The sequence below is a fragment of the Microtus oregoni genome, unplaced genomic scaffold, assembly GCF_018167655.1.
Source record: "Microtus oregoni isolate MIOR12 unplaced genomic scaffold, Mior012 000013F_ref0000133, whole genome shotgun sequence".
Taxonomy (NCBI): Eukaryota; Metazoa; Chordata; class Mammalia; order Rodentia; family Cricetidae; genus Microtus; species Microtus oregoni.
In genome coordinates this window covers 4,674,043-4,691,177 of record NW_024543072.1, presented here as the reverse complement: position 1 = coordinate 4,691,177, position 17,135 = coordinate 4,674,043, and the positions used below count along the sequence as shown (strand labels likewise).

At 45.2% G+C, this 17,135-nt stretch overlaps 1 protein-coding gene across 2 annotated transcripts in view; it reads right to left on the bottom strand.

Annotated features, from left to right (window-relative positions):
* Nucleotides 1-16,130: 16,130 nt before the first annotated feature.
* The window catches only part of Cacna2d3 (calcium voltage-gated channel auxiliary subunit alpha2delta 3), an 835,389-nt gene continuing 834,384 nt past the window's right edge, over nt 16,131-17,135 (bottom strand). For both annotated transcript variants that reach the window (XM_041662952.1, XM_041662953.1), the window contains one exon: nt 16,131-16,545. In XM_041662952.1, coding sequence (XP_041518886.1) covers nt 16,453-16,545 — 93 coding nt within the window. In that variant the 3' untranslated portion in view covers nt 16,131-16,452. The remainder of the gene's footprint in view (nt 16,546-17,135) is intronic.

Sequence of the window (17,135 nt, the reverse complement as noted above, 5' to 3'; positions counted from 1 at the left end):
CCACCGTAATAGTCTGACCTCACTGCTCGCCAGAAACAGCAGCGACAAGGATCACAGACCAACCACAAAACCATGAGGTCTTTCAGTGAAGTTCCTTTTGATACGCATTTGGGTCATAGATATCCTCAAAGTGACCAATATATCAACATTCCAGGCAGGTTTAAGGAATTGCCCACAGACTACCCACTAAATGAACCCAAAAGTCAGGGCTCAAGTTTCTGACAAAGAATGCTTGTACCCTCTATCTGACACAAAGGATAGGGGTTTGAACCGAGCTGCAGGTTGTCCCTTCAGGGATGTCTTGCTGAAGACGAAGAAGGGCAAAGAGGACAAGGTGGCACATGGGACACAAAGGGCAGGCAAAGCAGGGGTGAGGCTGGGTGATTGGCAGAAAGGGCTTTTGAAACTTCCTCTGCAAGAAAGTTTATAACGTCCTTTCTCTCCTGAGAGCCTTCTTCTACAAAATGACTAGGACACCATCATCTATAGTCCCAGGTAGATGGAAAAATGAAGCTAGCAGGAAAGGAGGGCAGAATTCTCTGGAAGTCAAAGACGGAGCTAGGGAAGCAGATGGGATTTGAAGGATGCTACACACACACACACACACACACACACACATTCATATACACACAGGCATGGGCACACTCCACCATCACAGCAGCCAAGTGTTGGTGGCATTTTGAGTGTATGATAAGCACATACAAATGACAATTTCTATAATGACCGTTAAGGTAGTCATCAATCTGATACAGGGGAAGGGTAGTTAAGGCACCCTCCCTACTATGGCTTAGATTCTTAGCTGGGGCCATGCTGGGATTCCTGGGAATTTCCCTAGTACCATGTTTCTCACTAACCCCATAATGGCTCCCTCTATCAAGATATCTCTTCCCTTGCTCTCCCTCTCTGACCTTCCCCCAAATCAACTTTCCTAATCCCTCATGTTCTCTCCCTGCCTCCCCTTGTGATGGAAACAGATGCAGAGACCCACAGTTAAGCACTGGGCTGAGTTCCTAGAGAGAAGGAAGAAAAAGAATATGAGCAAAGGGGAACCCCACAGAAACAGCTGACTCGAGCTAATGGGAGCTCAGACTCCAGACTGATAACTGGGGAACCAACATAAGCCGGAACTTGGCCCTCTGAATGTGGTGACAGTTGTGTGGCTGTGTGTCATGGGCAGTTTGTGGGGCCACTAGCAGTGGAACAAGTATTTATCCCTAGTGCATGAACTGGCTCTTTGGAGACCCCCATCGCTATGGAGGGATACCTTGTTCAGCCTAGATACCGGGGGAAGACCCTTGATCCTGCTCCTGGTGATGTGTCAGACTTCAATGACTCCCCATGCTCGGCCTCACCCTCCCTAAGGAGTGGATGGGGGAGAGGGTGGGGGGAGATGGGGGGAGCAGAAGCAGGGGAGGAAGAGGGAATTGAGATTAGTATGTAAAATTAAAAAGATTGTTCCAAAAAAAGAACAACAAGTGATATCTCCTATGAGTCTTCCCTTCCCAGTACTGGAGATTGAATGTGGGCTTTGTGGGTGCCAGATGAATCTCAACTACCGAGCTGTCGTCCTAGCCCTGACTCCATTTTTTATTGTTATTGATGTTTTTTTTTCATGTTTTCACCTTATGAGGTAGAGTAACAACCTTATCCAGCTAGGCTTTAATTCTCTCTGTAGTGCAAGTAGGCCTTGAACCTGCAACACTCCTACCTCGGCCTCTTGAGTGGCTGAGATCCCAGGCCTGTGCCACCAGCCCTGTTGTTTTGGCTCTTGGCATTCCAGGCCTGGGCAGTTTGTGTTTACTCCAACCTCAGATTCACCTGCTCACGAACAGTGGTAAGGGAGAGACTCCATTTCTAATGTAATTTTGTCAACCTAAGGAAGATGTTCAGGGTGTTTCTGTGTTGTGTCAGGATGGTGTGGATTAAAAAGATGCGCCAAACCTGGAGACGGGATAGGAGAAATATTGAGGGACGTCAAGGAGCCTCACAGACTGTGGTGAAGCCAGCGGTTGGAGGTGATGGCGCATAGTGCAGCTTGTGGCCTGCTTTGAACTAGGGGAGTGGTGGCTCATACAGTATAGGAAGGGCAGAAAGCTGGTCTCTACCACAGACTAACCCTGGTGAGGGCTCCAAGAACATTAGTCCCACACTGGGGCTCCCGGTCTCTCAGGAAACTGGAAATAAAACTAAGCTCACTGGGGCCTTTGAGGGCAAACTGTGCTGGCATGGTGCCCAGAGCATGACCAGCGTGCAACAAATGGAAACTAGGAACTCTTTGGAAGGCAAGGTTAAGAGACTGTGGAGTCATGAAGGGCATGACTTGCTATACAAACAGGGACATGGAGACCGTGGCTGCCAACCTTCTCGTGACTCATTTCCTAGCGGTGCTGCTGGTGACAGTCATTCACTCGTGGCCACTGAACCAGTGACAGTGAATAAGCAAACTGAACCCCTGCTTCGTCAAAACTGGTCTCTCCGGTGAAGACAAAACAGACTGTGGCTAGTGTACCATGGAAATGACATAGGAGCAGGTGATAGGAAGTCACTTAGCTGTGTGGCCCCCAAAAGTCCCCCTTGTACAGTCACTTAGAACAGGGGTCCACAACCTTCTTAATGCTGTGACCTTTTAATACGGTTCCTCACGCTGTGCTGACCCTCAGCCATAAAATTACTTCTTTGCCACTTCAGAGCTGTGATTTTGCTACTGTTATGAACCATAATGTAGTAAAGATCTGCTCTGCAGGATGTCTGATATGCGACTCCCCAAAGGGCTCGCGACCCACAGATTGAGAGCCATCGACTTGGAGGCCGACACCCACACAGCACACAGGTGCCAGGGAGGAGAAGACCTGGGAGAGCTAATTGCAGTCAGGGGAGTAGCCAGTGTCAGCAAGGCCTTGGGGCAGGAGCAAGGCTAGAGTGTGGGAGAATGTAATGGCTTTGTGTAGGAGGAGAAGAGGGACACAGGAAGACAGCAGAAGAACTGTGGGTTTTGAGGGGCCAGGGAAAGAGTTCAGATTTTATTTCTGAATAAAATAAAAGTTGTTGGAGAAAAACAACATTGGCTTTAAAGGTTTTAATATTGGAATTTTATTATGAATGTGTTCAAGCACACGAAGGAAGTTATATAATTTTCCGTGGAGCCCCCGTATATCTCTCACCTGGGTTTAGTAATTCTTCTTTGTCGTTTGTCCATCTCCCTATGTACCCATTTGTCTGTCTATCTCCCCATGGACACATTCACTGGTCCACGGTGTAGACTTTACACTGTCAGGGTAAGCTGGTTTCACACCTTTGTGTGTCCCCAGTACAAGGTCAGCAGGTGACACAGGGTGACCTGTCTTGTTTGATGGAAGTGGATGCAGGGACACCGGTGGCAATGAGGAACAGCAAAGAACCCTGTGATGGGTTTTTGTAGCTGTTTGGTGAAGTGTTTCCATGGTTTGTAAAGAGGCAAGAAGGGAGACAGAATAGTTTTGGACTAGAGCAGGAAAAAAAAAAAACGAGACAAAAACTCTGATTGTACTTTGTGAAAATAATCTGTCAAGTTTTTTGGGAGCTTGCTGTAGGGAGGGCAAGAGAGGACTTAGAGGCAATGTAGAAGCCTTTGCGTTTGACTGGGACTGGCATGCTTCCTTACTGAGCTGAGAACAGATGGGGAAACAAGATAGCAGAAGAAAATACAGAGGTATGTCTGGGTAATGCTACAGTTGAGATGCCCTGACTCCATCCAACAGGGTAGGCGTAAACCATCAGGCTCTGTGTATGCATAGCCCAGGAAGTTTATGGGGGGGTGGGCATACTTGGGGGCATCAGCACATACGTGATTAGGAGTGTGGCTTAGAATGGGAAATTCTAGGAAGGAAGAACAGATAGAACTGGAAGGGTCTGAGTACCAATCACTGAGGTATACTGGACATATGGGGTAGGCCCTGTGATATACTGGACATTATATATGGTGGACCCTGGGATATACTGGACCTATGCAGTGGGCCCTGGAATATATTAGACATCATATATGGTAGGCACAGGAACATACTGGACATCATGTGGTGGGCACAGAGTTCTACTGGGCATAGTGGGTAGGCCCTGGGATATACTGGACATCGTATGCGGTGGACCCTTGAATATACTGGCCATCATACATGGTGGACACTGGACTATACTAGACATCACATCATGGGCACTGGGATATACTGGACATAAGTGGTGGGCCCTGGGATAAACTAGATATCATACGTGATGGGCACTGGGATGTACTAGTTCTATGTGGTGGGCACTGAGATATACTGCACATTATTCGTGGTGGGCACTGGGATATGCTGGACACAATTTGTGGTGGGCACTGGGATATACTGGACATCATAGGTGGTAGGCACTTAGATATACCGCACATCATTCGTGGTGGGCACTGGGATATACTGGACATCATATGTGGTAGGCACTTAGATATACTGCGCATCATTCGTGGTGGGCACTGGGATATACTGGACATCATAGGTGGTAGGCACTTAGATATACTGCGCATCATTCATGGTGGGCACTGGGATATACTGGACATCATTCGTGGTGGGCACTGGGATATACTGCGCATCATTCATGGTGGGCACTGGGATATACTGGACATCATAGGTGGTAGGCACTTAGATATACCGCACATCATTCGTGGTGGGCACTGGGATATACTGGACATCATTCGTGGTGGGCACTGGGATATACTGCGCATCATTCATGGTGGGCACTGGGATATACTGGACCTATGTGGTGGGCACATGGAGGAGGAACGGCCAGCTGGTAAGCAAGATAGACAGGAGATGGGGAGTCTGGGCAGGCAAAGGAAGGAAAGATAAACGACTCTTAGCCAAGAAGATCAGTAGGAAAGGGGTAGGGAAACAGATAATAGACCTGGCTCTGGAGCCTCTAGGTGTTTCACAAAGAGTCCTCATACAAGGGTAGAGGAATCCATCTGGACATATGTGGGGGAAGACAAGATACAGGGAGTCCTGACAAGTGACCTGAGAAAATAGAAGTGGGGATGATGCAAGCAGATAGGCTTCAAGGAGGAGGGTCCTGTGTGTGTGTGTGTGTGTGTGTGTGTGTGTGTGTGATGTGTGTGGTATGAATGTGTGTGCAGTGTGTGGGTGCACATCTGTGTGTGATATTTGTGTGTGTGGTGTGGTATGAATAAGGTGTGTGTGTGTGTGTGTGTGTGTGTGTGTGTGTGGTATCCAAGGATACTATGAGATACGTGGAAGGCAGAGATCAGCACCAGACATCTCATTCTATGGCACACATCATTTTTGGAGATAGGTTCCCATTGAACTTGGGTTCACTGTTTTGACTAGGCAGCAAGATCCTGAGATCCACTTGTCCTCCTGCCTGCTCCCATGTTGGGGTTACAGATACATGTAGCCTCTCCTGACTTTTACATAAAGCCTGAAAATCCAAAAACCAGGGCCTTGCCTAGCAAGAGAAATCTCTTAACTCTCCAAGGGAGACACAATGGGAGCATTAGGTCTGGCTGTGTATAGGAATGGTCTTGCAGAGACAGGAACTACTGCTGCAGGAGAGGCAGGTGAATGCGGAGGAGCCTAGCCCCGACGAAACAGGAAAGGGTAGAAAACAGGCACCTGTAGGATTGTTTCTGATAGAATGGTGATGCTTTACAGTGATGGACAAAGAGGGGATGGAGAGAATGTAGATGAGACAGGCTTGTAGAAATGGGGGCAACGGCAGCATCCCCATTTGACACTTCCATTCTTCATCTAGGAGAAGTAGGCAATATGGGTGTTGAAGCATGGGGAAAGCCGAGCTTGTGGGAATATAGTGAAACTGCCAACTTAGAGGCAATGCGGTTTAAATCACGCTGTCATGAATTCAGTGGGTGATTGTTGGACTGGTGATGTTTTCCTCCAATCATGCTGCTTGGGGAGATGAAGAACTCCATGTGTAGCCAGAAATACAGGCCTATTGGGTAGGCAGGACTGCAGGTGGAAAGGGAATTAGTGTGTGATTTTTAATACTCCAATGATGAACGGTAGGTGGGCAGCTGGTTGTGAGCAAAAATGCAATAAGCACATAGAAGGAGGGACCCTTATGCAGTTGGCACTTTGCTGGGAATCCATATAGGAGGCTAAACCCAGCTTATCTCTTCCAGAGCATTCCTTGGCACGGAAATGAATACTAGAATCCACGAGCAACCCAAAGTACAGTGTCTAAGTAGCTGTGTCCAGAAGACCCTTCCCTTCTCCAGGCAGGACAGATGGAAAGCACTGGTGTAACCTGAGCCAGTAGAAAAGGCTGGATTTCACAAGTGGTGTAGCTTTATAAAGACAACAGGGCAGAGGGAGTCAAACTGGAGGCTAGATCTCTCTGGACTTGTTCTTGCCAATGAAAGAATTTATAGCTAGACATAAAGGGCCAGCAAACAAAACAGCAAGCAAAAATAGTTGTTTAGAAGAGGGAAGATTTGAGAAAGGAAACACCCTCATGCTACTTGCCAGGGAAGGCCACATTGGGAGTACTTGGGGCCTCCATTTTTATGGGTTCTGAGATGTTGGTGCGAGGGACAGTGTTTGGTGGGATCATTTGAATGACTCTAATTTTTAAAAGTGAAAATGGAAGAAAGATATTTATTTTATGTAGTTATATTGGCAAGAGGGACAAAGAGATCCACCTCTACCTGTTGTGACAATGTGCTTACGTGACTGTAAGCACACATGGGCACACAACAGTTACTGATTTGGGACATGTGCGGTAGGTCTAATTTTCTTTTACTTGTGGGGTACCGCTGACAATTTTGACAAAGCTATAGGACCAACAGATCATGGGTTGACATTTCTGAAACCATGAGCCAAGGTCATTCTTCCCTCCATTAATCTATGTTTCTCGGGCATTTCATGACTGACACTCTACTTCCTCTCTCTCGTCATCGTCATTGGAGCTAGGATGGTCACTGAGTGCTGAGCACCTTGATGTCACCTTTACACTGATAAAAGCACACTGTCAGACACACACACAGGATTATGCTGGGGATATACTACCAGACCTCATCTTGTTGAATGGGGTCAGGGAAGTTATCTGCAAGAGAAAATCCAATGGTAAAAGATGCTATGGACTAAAAATGTGTTTCTTCCTCCTTCAGTATTCTAGATAGATCCTAAACTTCTATGTGGCCCTACACTTCATGGCTTTATTTGTTAATAACTGATGCTCACTTTTATTCTTAATGCTTTGGACCTAAAACTCAAATGTATATTTTAAGAAAGTATATGTATAATATATATGTATATGTACACACACATATATACCAACATAGGTGGGCACCCATGTACAAGTGTAAAGACCAGAGGAGAACATCCAGTGACTTCTACAGCTTTCTGCCCCGTTCCATGGTGACAGGACCTCTAACTAAAACCGGAGCTCTCCATTTTCCAGCTAGACTAGCCCGAATCAGGTCACAGCGGTCTTCCTATTTCTGCCTCCCTAGAGCTAGGGTTACAGGAACGTGGGACATGGCTTCCTATGTGACTGCAGAGGATCCCAATGGTCCTCGGGCTTGTACAGCGAGCACGCTTACCTACCAAGCCGTCTCTCCAGCTCCTAACGTTTAACATAACATGCCAGCCTTCATCTGTCCCCTCTGTCTTCCTTGCCATTTCTTTGTTATTCTTCAGACCTGCTGTGAACTTAAGGAATAGGTTTTCCGTCACTGACACTGGGTATGGCCAAAAAGTAACTTCAGTCAGGTCCTCAAAGCTGTCCAGTGTAGATGGCTGGAGATGCTGCGACCTTTGCTTTTCACTCTTTAGCTGTTCATCCTCCTGATACTCCTCAATCCTCCCAAGCTTCATGCTTGCCAGCATCCTCAGGTCCCTAGGAGATCTTTCGACTACAGACTCTACTAGCCAGCACCTGTGAGTGCTTTTGTGTGGTCCTGAGAAAACACCTGCCCGTGTGGGAAGTAGAGACGGCCCTGGTTCCTAAGAATGCTGTTTTATCCATTCCACTCACAAATAGACACTAATCTCACCCATTCATCCACCACGGAAGGAATCTAGAAAATATGGCATAGTTCAAATTATATGTCAAACTCATATATGATGACATATATGATGACATCATATGACATATATGATGAAGGAAAGAAAGCACACATTTTAAATGAAGTAATAAGGGCGGCAGGGCTGCGTCCCCAGCGCCTCGGCTGCCTGCTCGGCTAGCTTATGCCCCGAAATAACAACACACAGACACTGTATTCTTTTAAGCACTGCTTGGCCCTTCTGCCCTAGCCCTTACTGGCTAATTCTGATATCCCGATCAACCCATCTCTAATAATCGGTGAGCACCGGTCTTACCGGGAAGATTCTAGCCTAGTCCATCCTGGGTCGAGCTTCATCCCGGGAGCGGGGCATGGCGTCTCTCTCAGGCGTCTGCTGCTGAGAGGAGAGCTTTCGAGTCTCTGACCTCACTTCCTCTTCCTCCCAGCGTTCTGTCCTGTTTTCTCCTCCCACCTATCCTCTAACCAATAAAATGGGCCAGGGCAGTGCCTTTATTAGCCAATGACCTTCCTCCATCATTTCCCCTTTTTCGGTTTAAACAAAAAAAAAAGGCTTTAACTTTAACATAGCAAAATTACATATAACAAAACAGTTATCAAGTAAAAGTTACAATAATCTTTATCATAACTAAGGAAAACTATAACTATAACTAACTATTCTTAACTCCATCAAAGACTCCAGAAAGATACAATACTACCTAAGCAAACAAGAAAAAAGCAACCTTCAAAACTCTAGAAATGACAGAGACATCTTGCTGCCTGGACAGTCACCCAAAGTTCCTCTGTACCGTTGGGGCATCCATCTTCAGCCTTCAGGCCCATGCTATCCAGCAGACATTTCCATAAAGCAGGAAAATTCAAAGTCAGTTCAGTCACTATCTGTTGTGTCCTGCAGAATGCCTCGCAGACTCTTTCATGAATCAGGAACCCCGAAAGATCATCTCACCTTAGGCAAGTTCAGTAGTCCTCTCTCTGCGGGTTCTCTGTGTCCAGTTTATGCAATAGTCCAGGCAAGAGCAGTTTCTTGCCCAAATGGCTATCAAACTCCATAAGGTGCCTCTTCGATGCCCATCTTCCTCTTGAAGTACATTGGTGCTGCCAGGAGCAGAGTGTCTCATTGTCATGAAAAGTCCTCAGTTATTAAAACATTAAATGTCCTATTCTGTAATCTTTGAAAGACATGAAGAATGTCTATCTAAAATATATCTCTATATATCTAGAAAATCTAACTAACATGACTACAAGCTTTACTATTATCGATGATTATCCATTAACAACCGATATTTCTTAATTATACAGTACATATTTAAATGAACTACACAATCACAATACCTTAATCAAAATCTGAAACATTTATATATATAACAAAATTGACCTTAAATCTCTATCAATAAAGCAAAATCTATACTAATGCAAATTATTCATATCTATATCATATCCCCCTTTAAATGTAAAAGAATGTTTATAAACCATATTTGGGAACATGGGCGTAGTTTTTTTCTCTCCAAACTGCTTCCTGCTGAATGGGGGCGTCGTTAATTAGGTCTTTCACGGTATAACCTGTGTGTTAGCTTCATCTCAGTTGGCAGTTGAGCAAAGCAATTTTTTGAAGGCGTTTACACCAACCCTTCAGGAGGGCGTGGTCCATCATACCAAATCGGAATAGAAGAAATAAACAGCGTCTCATCCTCTGTGAAAACAAAATAAGAAACTCCTTTCCAAAGTATCATGTCCTTAGATCCAAATTTTAAAGTCAAGGCATTTTCACAATATGTATGTTGGATTAGTTCAGCAGCATTTATAAATAAATATCTTTTAGCATCTGTTGCTCCTTCCTCAGCATTTAAATAATTTAAAGAGAGCATAATAGCATACAGTATCAAAATTCTCTGTGTATTTTCCATCTTTGTGCTGCTTTGTTTTAACCTCTATTTTGTTTATTTTTACTTTTAACTCTTTGTTTTTTGAGACAGGTTCTCTGTATCTTTGACCTGAAGTAACTCTGTAGACCAGGCTGTCTTTGAACTCTCAGAGATCCGCCTGTCTCTGCCTCCCAGGCATTCGGGATTAAAGGTGTTTGCTACTACACCTTGAACTCACAGAGATCTGTTAGTCTCTGCCTTCTAGGCACTGGGATTAAAGGCGTGTGCTACCACACACAACAACTCTCTTCCTTTTTTTGTTTTTTACTTTAAGAACTTCAACTTTTAGTCTGCATATATTTTTAACACACTTTAAACCATTCAGAAATTTTCTCTGTCTTTGAATCTCTCTTTACTGTACTTTGAATCTCTCTTTTTCTGACCACATGAATCTTTAATTTACCAAGCAATCTCAGTAGGACTAAAGGCGTGGCTTTGCCACCTAGATCCAGTCCATTCCTTAGCTTTCCAGCCTCATGGCTGAGGTACTGGCTGTAGCCAGCAAGCGAGCTTCAGCAGCCTGTGCTTACAAACCGCACAAACCGCCTGCGTAAAAGAATCAGAGTTTGTCCTGGCAGGATGGCTCAGAAAGCCGGCATTTTTAAACGGCGCAGCTTTTTTCCTGCTATGGCTGAAAACCGAAAAGCATGTGTTCAGCTTTTCGTCAACACCGTTTAAGTGTTTCGTGGCAGGACCTCTTAATGAGCTGCAGGCTTTGCAGCTAAAGCTGAGTCAGGAAGCCTCTCTTAGATGAGGCGCTTGCTTGCCTCTGGCAAGCAGAGTAGAACCGAGAAATTGCTGCTACCAAGAAACCAGGCACAATGCTTTCATTTTGTTCTAGAATTACTTCCCAAGCTGTCTCAGGCTTTATGTGGAAGCAGTTGTCCACGTGGGCGCCATATGAAGTAATATGGGCGGCAGGGCTGCGTTCTCAGCACCCCTGGCCGCCTGCCCGGCTAGCTTATGCCCAAAATAATTACACAGACACTGTATTCTTTTAAGCACTGCTTGGCCCTTCTGCCCTAGCCCTTACTGGCTAATTCTGATATCCCGATCAACCCATCTCTAATAATCGGTGAGCACCGGTCTTACCGGGAAGATTCTAGCCTAGTCCATCCTGGGTCGAGCTTCATCCCGGGAGCGGGGCATGGCGTCTCTCTCAGGCGTCTGCTGCTGAGAGGAGAGCTTTCGAGTCTCTGACCTCACTTCCTCTTCCTCCCAGCGTTCTGTCCTGTTTTCTCCTCCCACCTATCCTCTAACCAATAAAATGGGCCAGGGCAGTGCCTTTATTAGCCAATGACCTTCCTCCATCATTTAAAGAGCTCAACAGATCATAAGAAGTAAGAGGGTAAATCGAGTACCCAGGGTAATGAATTCACTCAGAACTCTGTAGTCAAGTTTGCCTTCTTGGCCTTCTCAGCTTACCTCACGTAGACGTCATGTCCCTTCCACCTCCTCCCCACCAAAGGCCTGTGCTCCAGACACTGTGGCTACACCCTGGGACAGCTTCCATTTAGTAAACCAAGGCTGAGGCTTTGAAATGTGTATTCTTAGAAGGTTGCTCCAATGTTCTTGCCGTCTCTAAAACTGTGGTCTCTATTTCTGGTGAGCTATTGCTTTTACAAGATTTCCCTAGGAACCCCAAAGAATTAGGCATCCTTCCTAAAAACTACTGATTTTACAGCAGAGACGGAAGGAGTTGTCGAATTGAGTGTGTTGTGGGATGATAGGGTCATTTACTTTCTACGAAATCACCTTAACTAGTTGACAGCATATGGGCTGGGAAGAGAGAGGACTCAGTTGGTGAAGTACCTGCCCTGTGAGCATGAGGACCTGAGTTTGGGTCCCCAGCACCTTGTAAAAGCGGGGTGGAGTAGTACACCTCTGTAACCTCAGCATTTCTTGGGTCAGCGACAAGTAGATCTTTGAATTCAGTGACAAGCCAGCCCAGGCCGATAAATGAGCTCCAAATTCAGTGAGAGGCTCTGCTTCCAAACCTTAGATGGATATGTTAGTGAAAGGCCTTCTCAGGAGAAAGCACTTGCTGCTCAAGACTGATGATCTGAGTTCGAGCCCCGGGACTGACAGGAAATGAGAGAACAAAATCCTGATGGGTATCCTCTGACCTATTTATGATCACTATGGCATGAGAATGCCCCAGCATAACACATATCATCACATATATGACATATACATATGTCATATATATATATATATATGCATAAGACACTAATAAAGAAAAGAAAGGGGAAAGTTATCTAGGAAAAACATCTAAAGGTGGCTACCGGCTGCCACAGGAGTGTGCCCACATATGCGTGCTCACACACACACCTGACAGTGTATTAAAGGGCTATATTTTATCTAAGCAGTTTGATGTGTCTAATAGGCTTTTGAGGATGAAGACGAGGTATTAAAATAATAGCAAAGTAATTAAAGCAGTGCCCTCAAATTACTGAGTTTACTGCTCCGTGCATCCTGTGCACCTAGAGCGGTTACCTGATGAAGAACGGCTGTAGTCCTGGAAGCAGAACAGCACTGTGAGGTGTTTGTCGTGCACTCCATCACAAAGATGGCAAGGCTGAAGCCGGAAATGAGCAGGTGCTTCGGCATGACCCGTGACTCAAACCCAGGCACCTAACGAGTCCTTCGATTTTGATGCCAGAATCGCATGCTAAGTGACACAATGCAGCACGGTGATGCTCAACTCAAGCTAACACTAAGGGGAATGAGCATTATTCTAGCAGCATGGATGAGTGGCTTGCTGTTAATTGGGGGAGTTAAGGGAAAGATATATGTTCTGTTTTCGCATATGTAGCCGAGCAGTAAACTTATATAAGAATTGTTTGCATTTCCCCATCTAATACAATTGCATCTAACCATTTCAGAAGGAGTGATTTATCTTATCTCTGTTTCTAGAATTATAGAACTGAATCGTAATACATGTTGCGATTTACCTTGGAACTGTTGACAGTATATTACAGTGGGTACTGTAGTATTCCTGGTAGAGCGGAAACAATGTAGATGCCAGCACAGCACACCAAACACGCTCTCCCACACCCTGTGCTCAGTATCTGCCTGGAGCACACCCATTTATGTACCCTTATTTACTACAACTAAGACTAAAACCTAATAACAAACACTGGTATTCAGTGTCGGCATCATACTACGTAATCAGCCTATATGAATCTGTAAACTAGGAATATTGAGACTTAAAGTACATGTGGTTATTTAGCATGTCATTTTATTGCTATGTTCAGCACTGTGGTGCAATCAGTACATCACTGAATGGTTAACACTTGATGGAAAAGATCTCTTGCAGCACAGGAATTTCTCTCAGCATCAAAGATAGGAAAGAGCCCGGATTACTCCCATGTATGGTTTTCAAGGTTTATTGACATAATGGTGAATTAACTGTGTTGCAGCTCATGGTTCTGCCTTTGGGAAACCCTGCCAGCCACGCTGAGGGTATGACCAGTATAGACTGCTGTAGTCTGGATCCACACTTCTTGTTTGGGAGAGAGGGATGGCTTCTGAGATAGGATTTCTCTGTGAAACAGTCTTGGTTGTTCTGGAACTAGCTTTTGTAGACAGGCTGGCCTTGAAGTCACAGAGATCCCCCTGCCTCTGCCTCTGCCTCCCGAGTACTGGGATTGAAGACATGCACCACCACTGCCCAGCTGGATTCATGCTTCTATTGTCACTGCTTCCATCACAGGTGCCCTTAGCATAGGAGACACATCGTTCTCTTGGATCTAGGCTCTGGTAAAGTGATTGTCAGGAAAATTACACCAAGTGTGGTAATCCTCCTGTTTCTGAGGTCCTTGAGTGTGGGGTTGATATGCCACATTGTGGAGTAGCAGCAACTCAGATCTCTGTGAAAACACGGCATGGAAAGCAGAAGGTGGTGCCAGCAGTTCGGGCAGCACAGTGGAGGATTTGTTGAGTGGAAGCGTGCTGGCCTGAGTCCTGACAACACGGGGTATGGGGAGAGTGTCAGGGCAAGGGCTGGCCTGGTGGCAAGTGTAAATGAACAAAAGCTCTTGGGTCTACTCTTCTGGCTCAGCTTCTGGCTTTGTCCACCACAGCCTGTCTGACTTTATCTCTAGTCTATGCCCACCTTCTGCAGCACGCATCTTCTCAGAGTTCATGTCTACGCTCAGTTCCCGACCTTCTGCAGTTGTGGCAATACTATCCCATTGCTCATGCCATAGAGACACCTCTTCTTGATCTTTCTGCTTGCCAATTCCCTTGTTGGACTGAGGGTCTCTTCCTCTTCCAACGCTCTTCTCTGGACTGAGAATGCAGCAGTGAAATTCAGACAAACCTCTTGCTGAACGTTCTCTGCCTGTGTTCGCTTGGGGGAGACAAACTGGGGAGAGGAATCCTGAAATAACTGCCATGGGAAAAGGTGAAGCAGGGAAGTTAAAAATGGTAGGTCAGGAAAGGTCACCTACCAAGGTAAGACTGGAAGTGTGGGAGGAAGTGATGTGCACAGGTATCTGGGGTGAAATAGTGCCTTGCACAGAGGTGACAACTGCAAAGGCCCTGGCTGAGGTTAAAGCTGCCCTGCATGTTTGAAGAGCAGGGAGGACATTCTGCTTAAGTGCAAGGAGGGGAAAGTGTTCGGGACACAGCTTTAACAGACATGGTGCTGTCAGTGTTAATACATTTGGTAAAATGGATTGAGACTGGTCCTTGCGACATAGTGGATTGGAGAAAGTTATTTACTGGCAAATTTGATAAAAGTAATGCCCACTTGGTTGGCAGTATTTTTGGAGTAGACAAGATGAGGGACCTCCTGGGCCATCCACAGAACTGTGATGACCCACAATGCCACAAGGCGTAGTATGACTCAACCCTATTACCTTTATGTCACTGTGAAGGGCAATTCCATTCTGCTAGTCAGAGCTGTATGGGGTGTATTTATAAACATGTGTTCTGTACTGTCAATACTAAATTACATACACAGTGACAGAGTTGGCTTCTTTTTGCCATTTCTCAGAATTATAATGGAGTATCATGGGTCTTAAGGCACTAGTTTTGTTCAAAGTTATATCACTGCTGGGCACATGCCTTTAATCCCAGCACTCAGGAGGCAGAGGCAGGCGGATCTCTTTGAGTTTGAGACCAGCCTGGTCTACTAGAGCTAGTTCCAGGACAGGCTCCAAAGCCTGAGAAACCCTGTCTCAAAAAAAAAAGTTACTTAGCCATTGCCTAGTATTCAATATAATGAGTTGTTATTTGTATGAATGACAAATGCATTTATTCACTGATTAGTGCATAGAAGTGAACAGTGCAGATGACCACCATTGTATGACTCCATGGTGGTCACCTGTTTTGCAGGTATTGCTCTATTGAGACCAGAGCTGGAGGCACAGTCACCTTAAGGAACATGTCAGTGTGGTGCTGTTATTCCCTTCATCCATGGAACTCTTTCAGGAAGAGATGAGCGTATATTGGGATTGTGTTGTTGTTGTTTTGAAAGTTGAAGCGGGCTCCAGATGGCTTTGAGATAGCCATCCCATAGAGCAAGACATTTTTACCTAGGAGAGGAAATTATTCCACCTTATTTGGTTACCACGACCCAGTGGATCTGTTTTCCTGTTTGAGAGCCAACATCTCAGGAAAGGTTATGGCTCTGGGTAGTTTCATGTCCTGTAATATCTAAGATCTGGTTTCGCCTCTTATTTACGGGCAAAGCCAGAAGCCAAATGCGGAAGAAATGAGCTTCGGCGTCTTTCATGGTCATTCTTTATGTCCTCTGAGCCTTTTCGGAAGAATTTCCTGGGATTTATGAGTTCTTTATTTCTGCCCTTAAATAGTTCAGCGCTAGACTATTACGAGAGATTGTGTTCTCCTCCAAAGTATGATTTCTACTGAAGCTGAATTCAACAAACCCAGGGTTCTATGTAATGAAATCTTCCCAGTGTAGACGATAGTTTGATTTACTTCTGTAAATATTTTTGGGATTTGAGTGGAACATCTAAACTATTGTTAACTATTTGTCTGAGTCTGCTTTGGGGCACATTCTCTGCCAACAGCATCCTTCTTGGTTCCTGGAATAGGTGACATTTTTCCAACCATGATTTTTTTTTCTTTTTTTAATCTGTGTTCTCAGCTGATAAAATGACAACTTCCAAACAAGGTGATTATGATTTTAATATACTTTATTTAAAAAGTACACAGTTTTAAATTGGTTTTCATTTTTTTCGAGCAGAAGGGACACTGCCTATCCAGTACAGCCCCATGTCTGAGGAAGGGTGATCACGTGGCAAACTCACATTGGCATGACTGGCAAAGTAAAAAGATAACTTTTTGTCAATGTATCTGCAAGAGTTCCTATCACGCACAGTTTGAAATCATGAGATGCTGATGGCTGGCCTATGCTTTTGTCTCTATGTCGCACCATATTTGGGTTCACAGTTTATCCATGATTTATAGCATGCCAAAAGGACACCTCAGGGGTCAGTGTCACCTCAAGGAGAGACTCGAAACCAGGGGGAGCAGCAGCAGGACCGCCTGGGCCTGGAGACTCGACGCACCCCCACACTCTCTTGCATTCTCCTGCAAGGAAAGCAGGGGCTGGTTAGAGCAGAGACGGGTTCCAGAACTTTAGGCTTTGCCGTTTCCATACCGATGAAGATTCTGGAATCTTCGGACTCAGTGATGGAAGGATACAGATTTGTCTAAATCCCACCCAGCTAGAGTTCCAAATCCCTAACTGCAGTTGTCAACGTGCATACATTCTGAACTACTCTTTGGAAATTATTCTACTTTCTTAAAGGTTTATTTTTTTTTCTTATGTGTAGGTCAGGGGCTGTGACTGTCGAGTGCTGAGCCTGTAGAATCCAGAAGAGGGCATCAGATTAACTGAACTCTCAAGCAATTGTGAGCAACTTGAAGTAGGTGCTGGGAACCTAACTGGGGTCCTTGGCAAGAGCAGTATGTGCTCTTAACCGCTGAGCTACTTTGAAAATTATGTAGACCCACTGAAGGTGGCTCTCATCCTTGCTAATGCTGCGACCCTTTAATACAATTTCTTATGTTGTGTTGGCCCCAACTGTTAAATTCTTTTTATTGCTACTTTATAACATAGTTTTGGCACTGTTATGAATCATAATGTAGATCTTTTTGGAAAGAGGTTTGATGAGGGG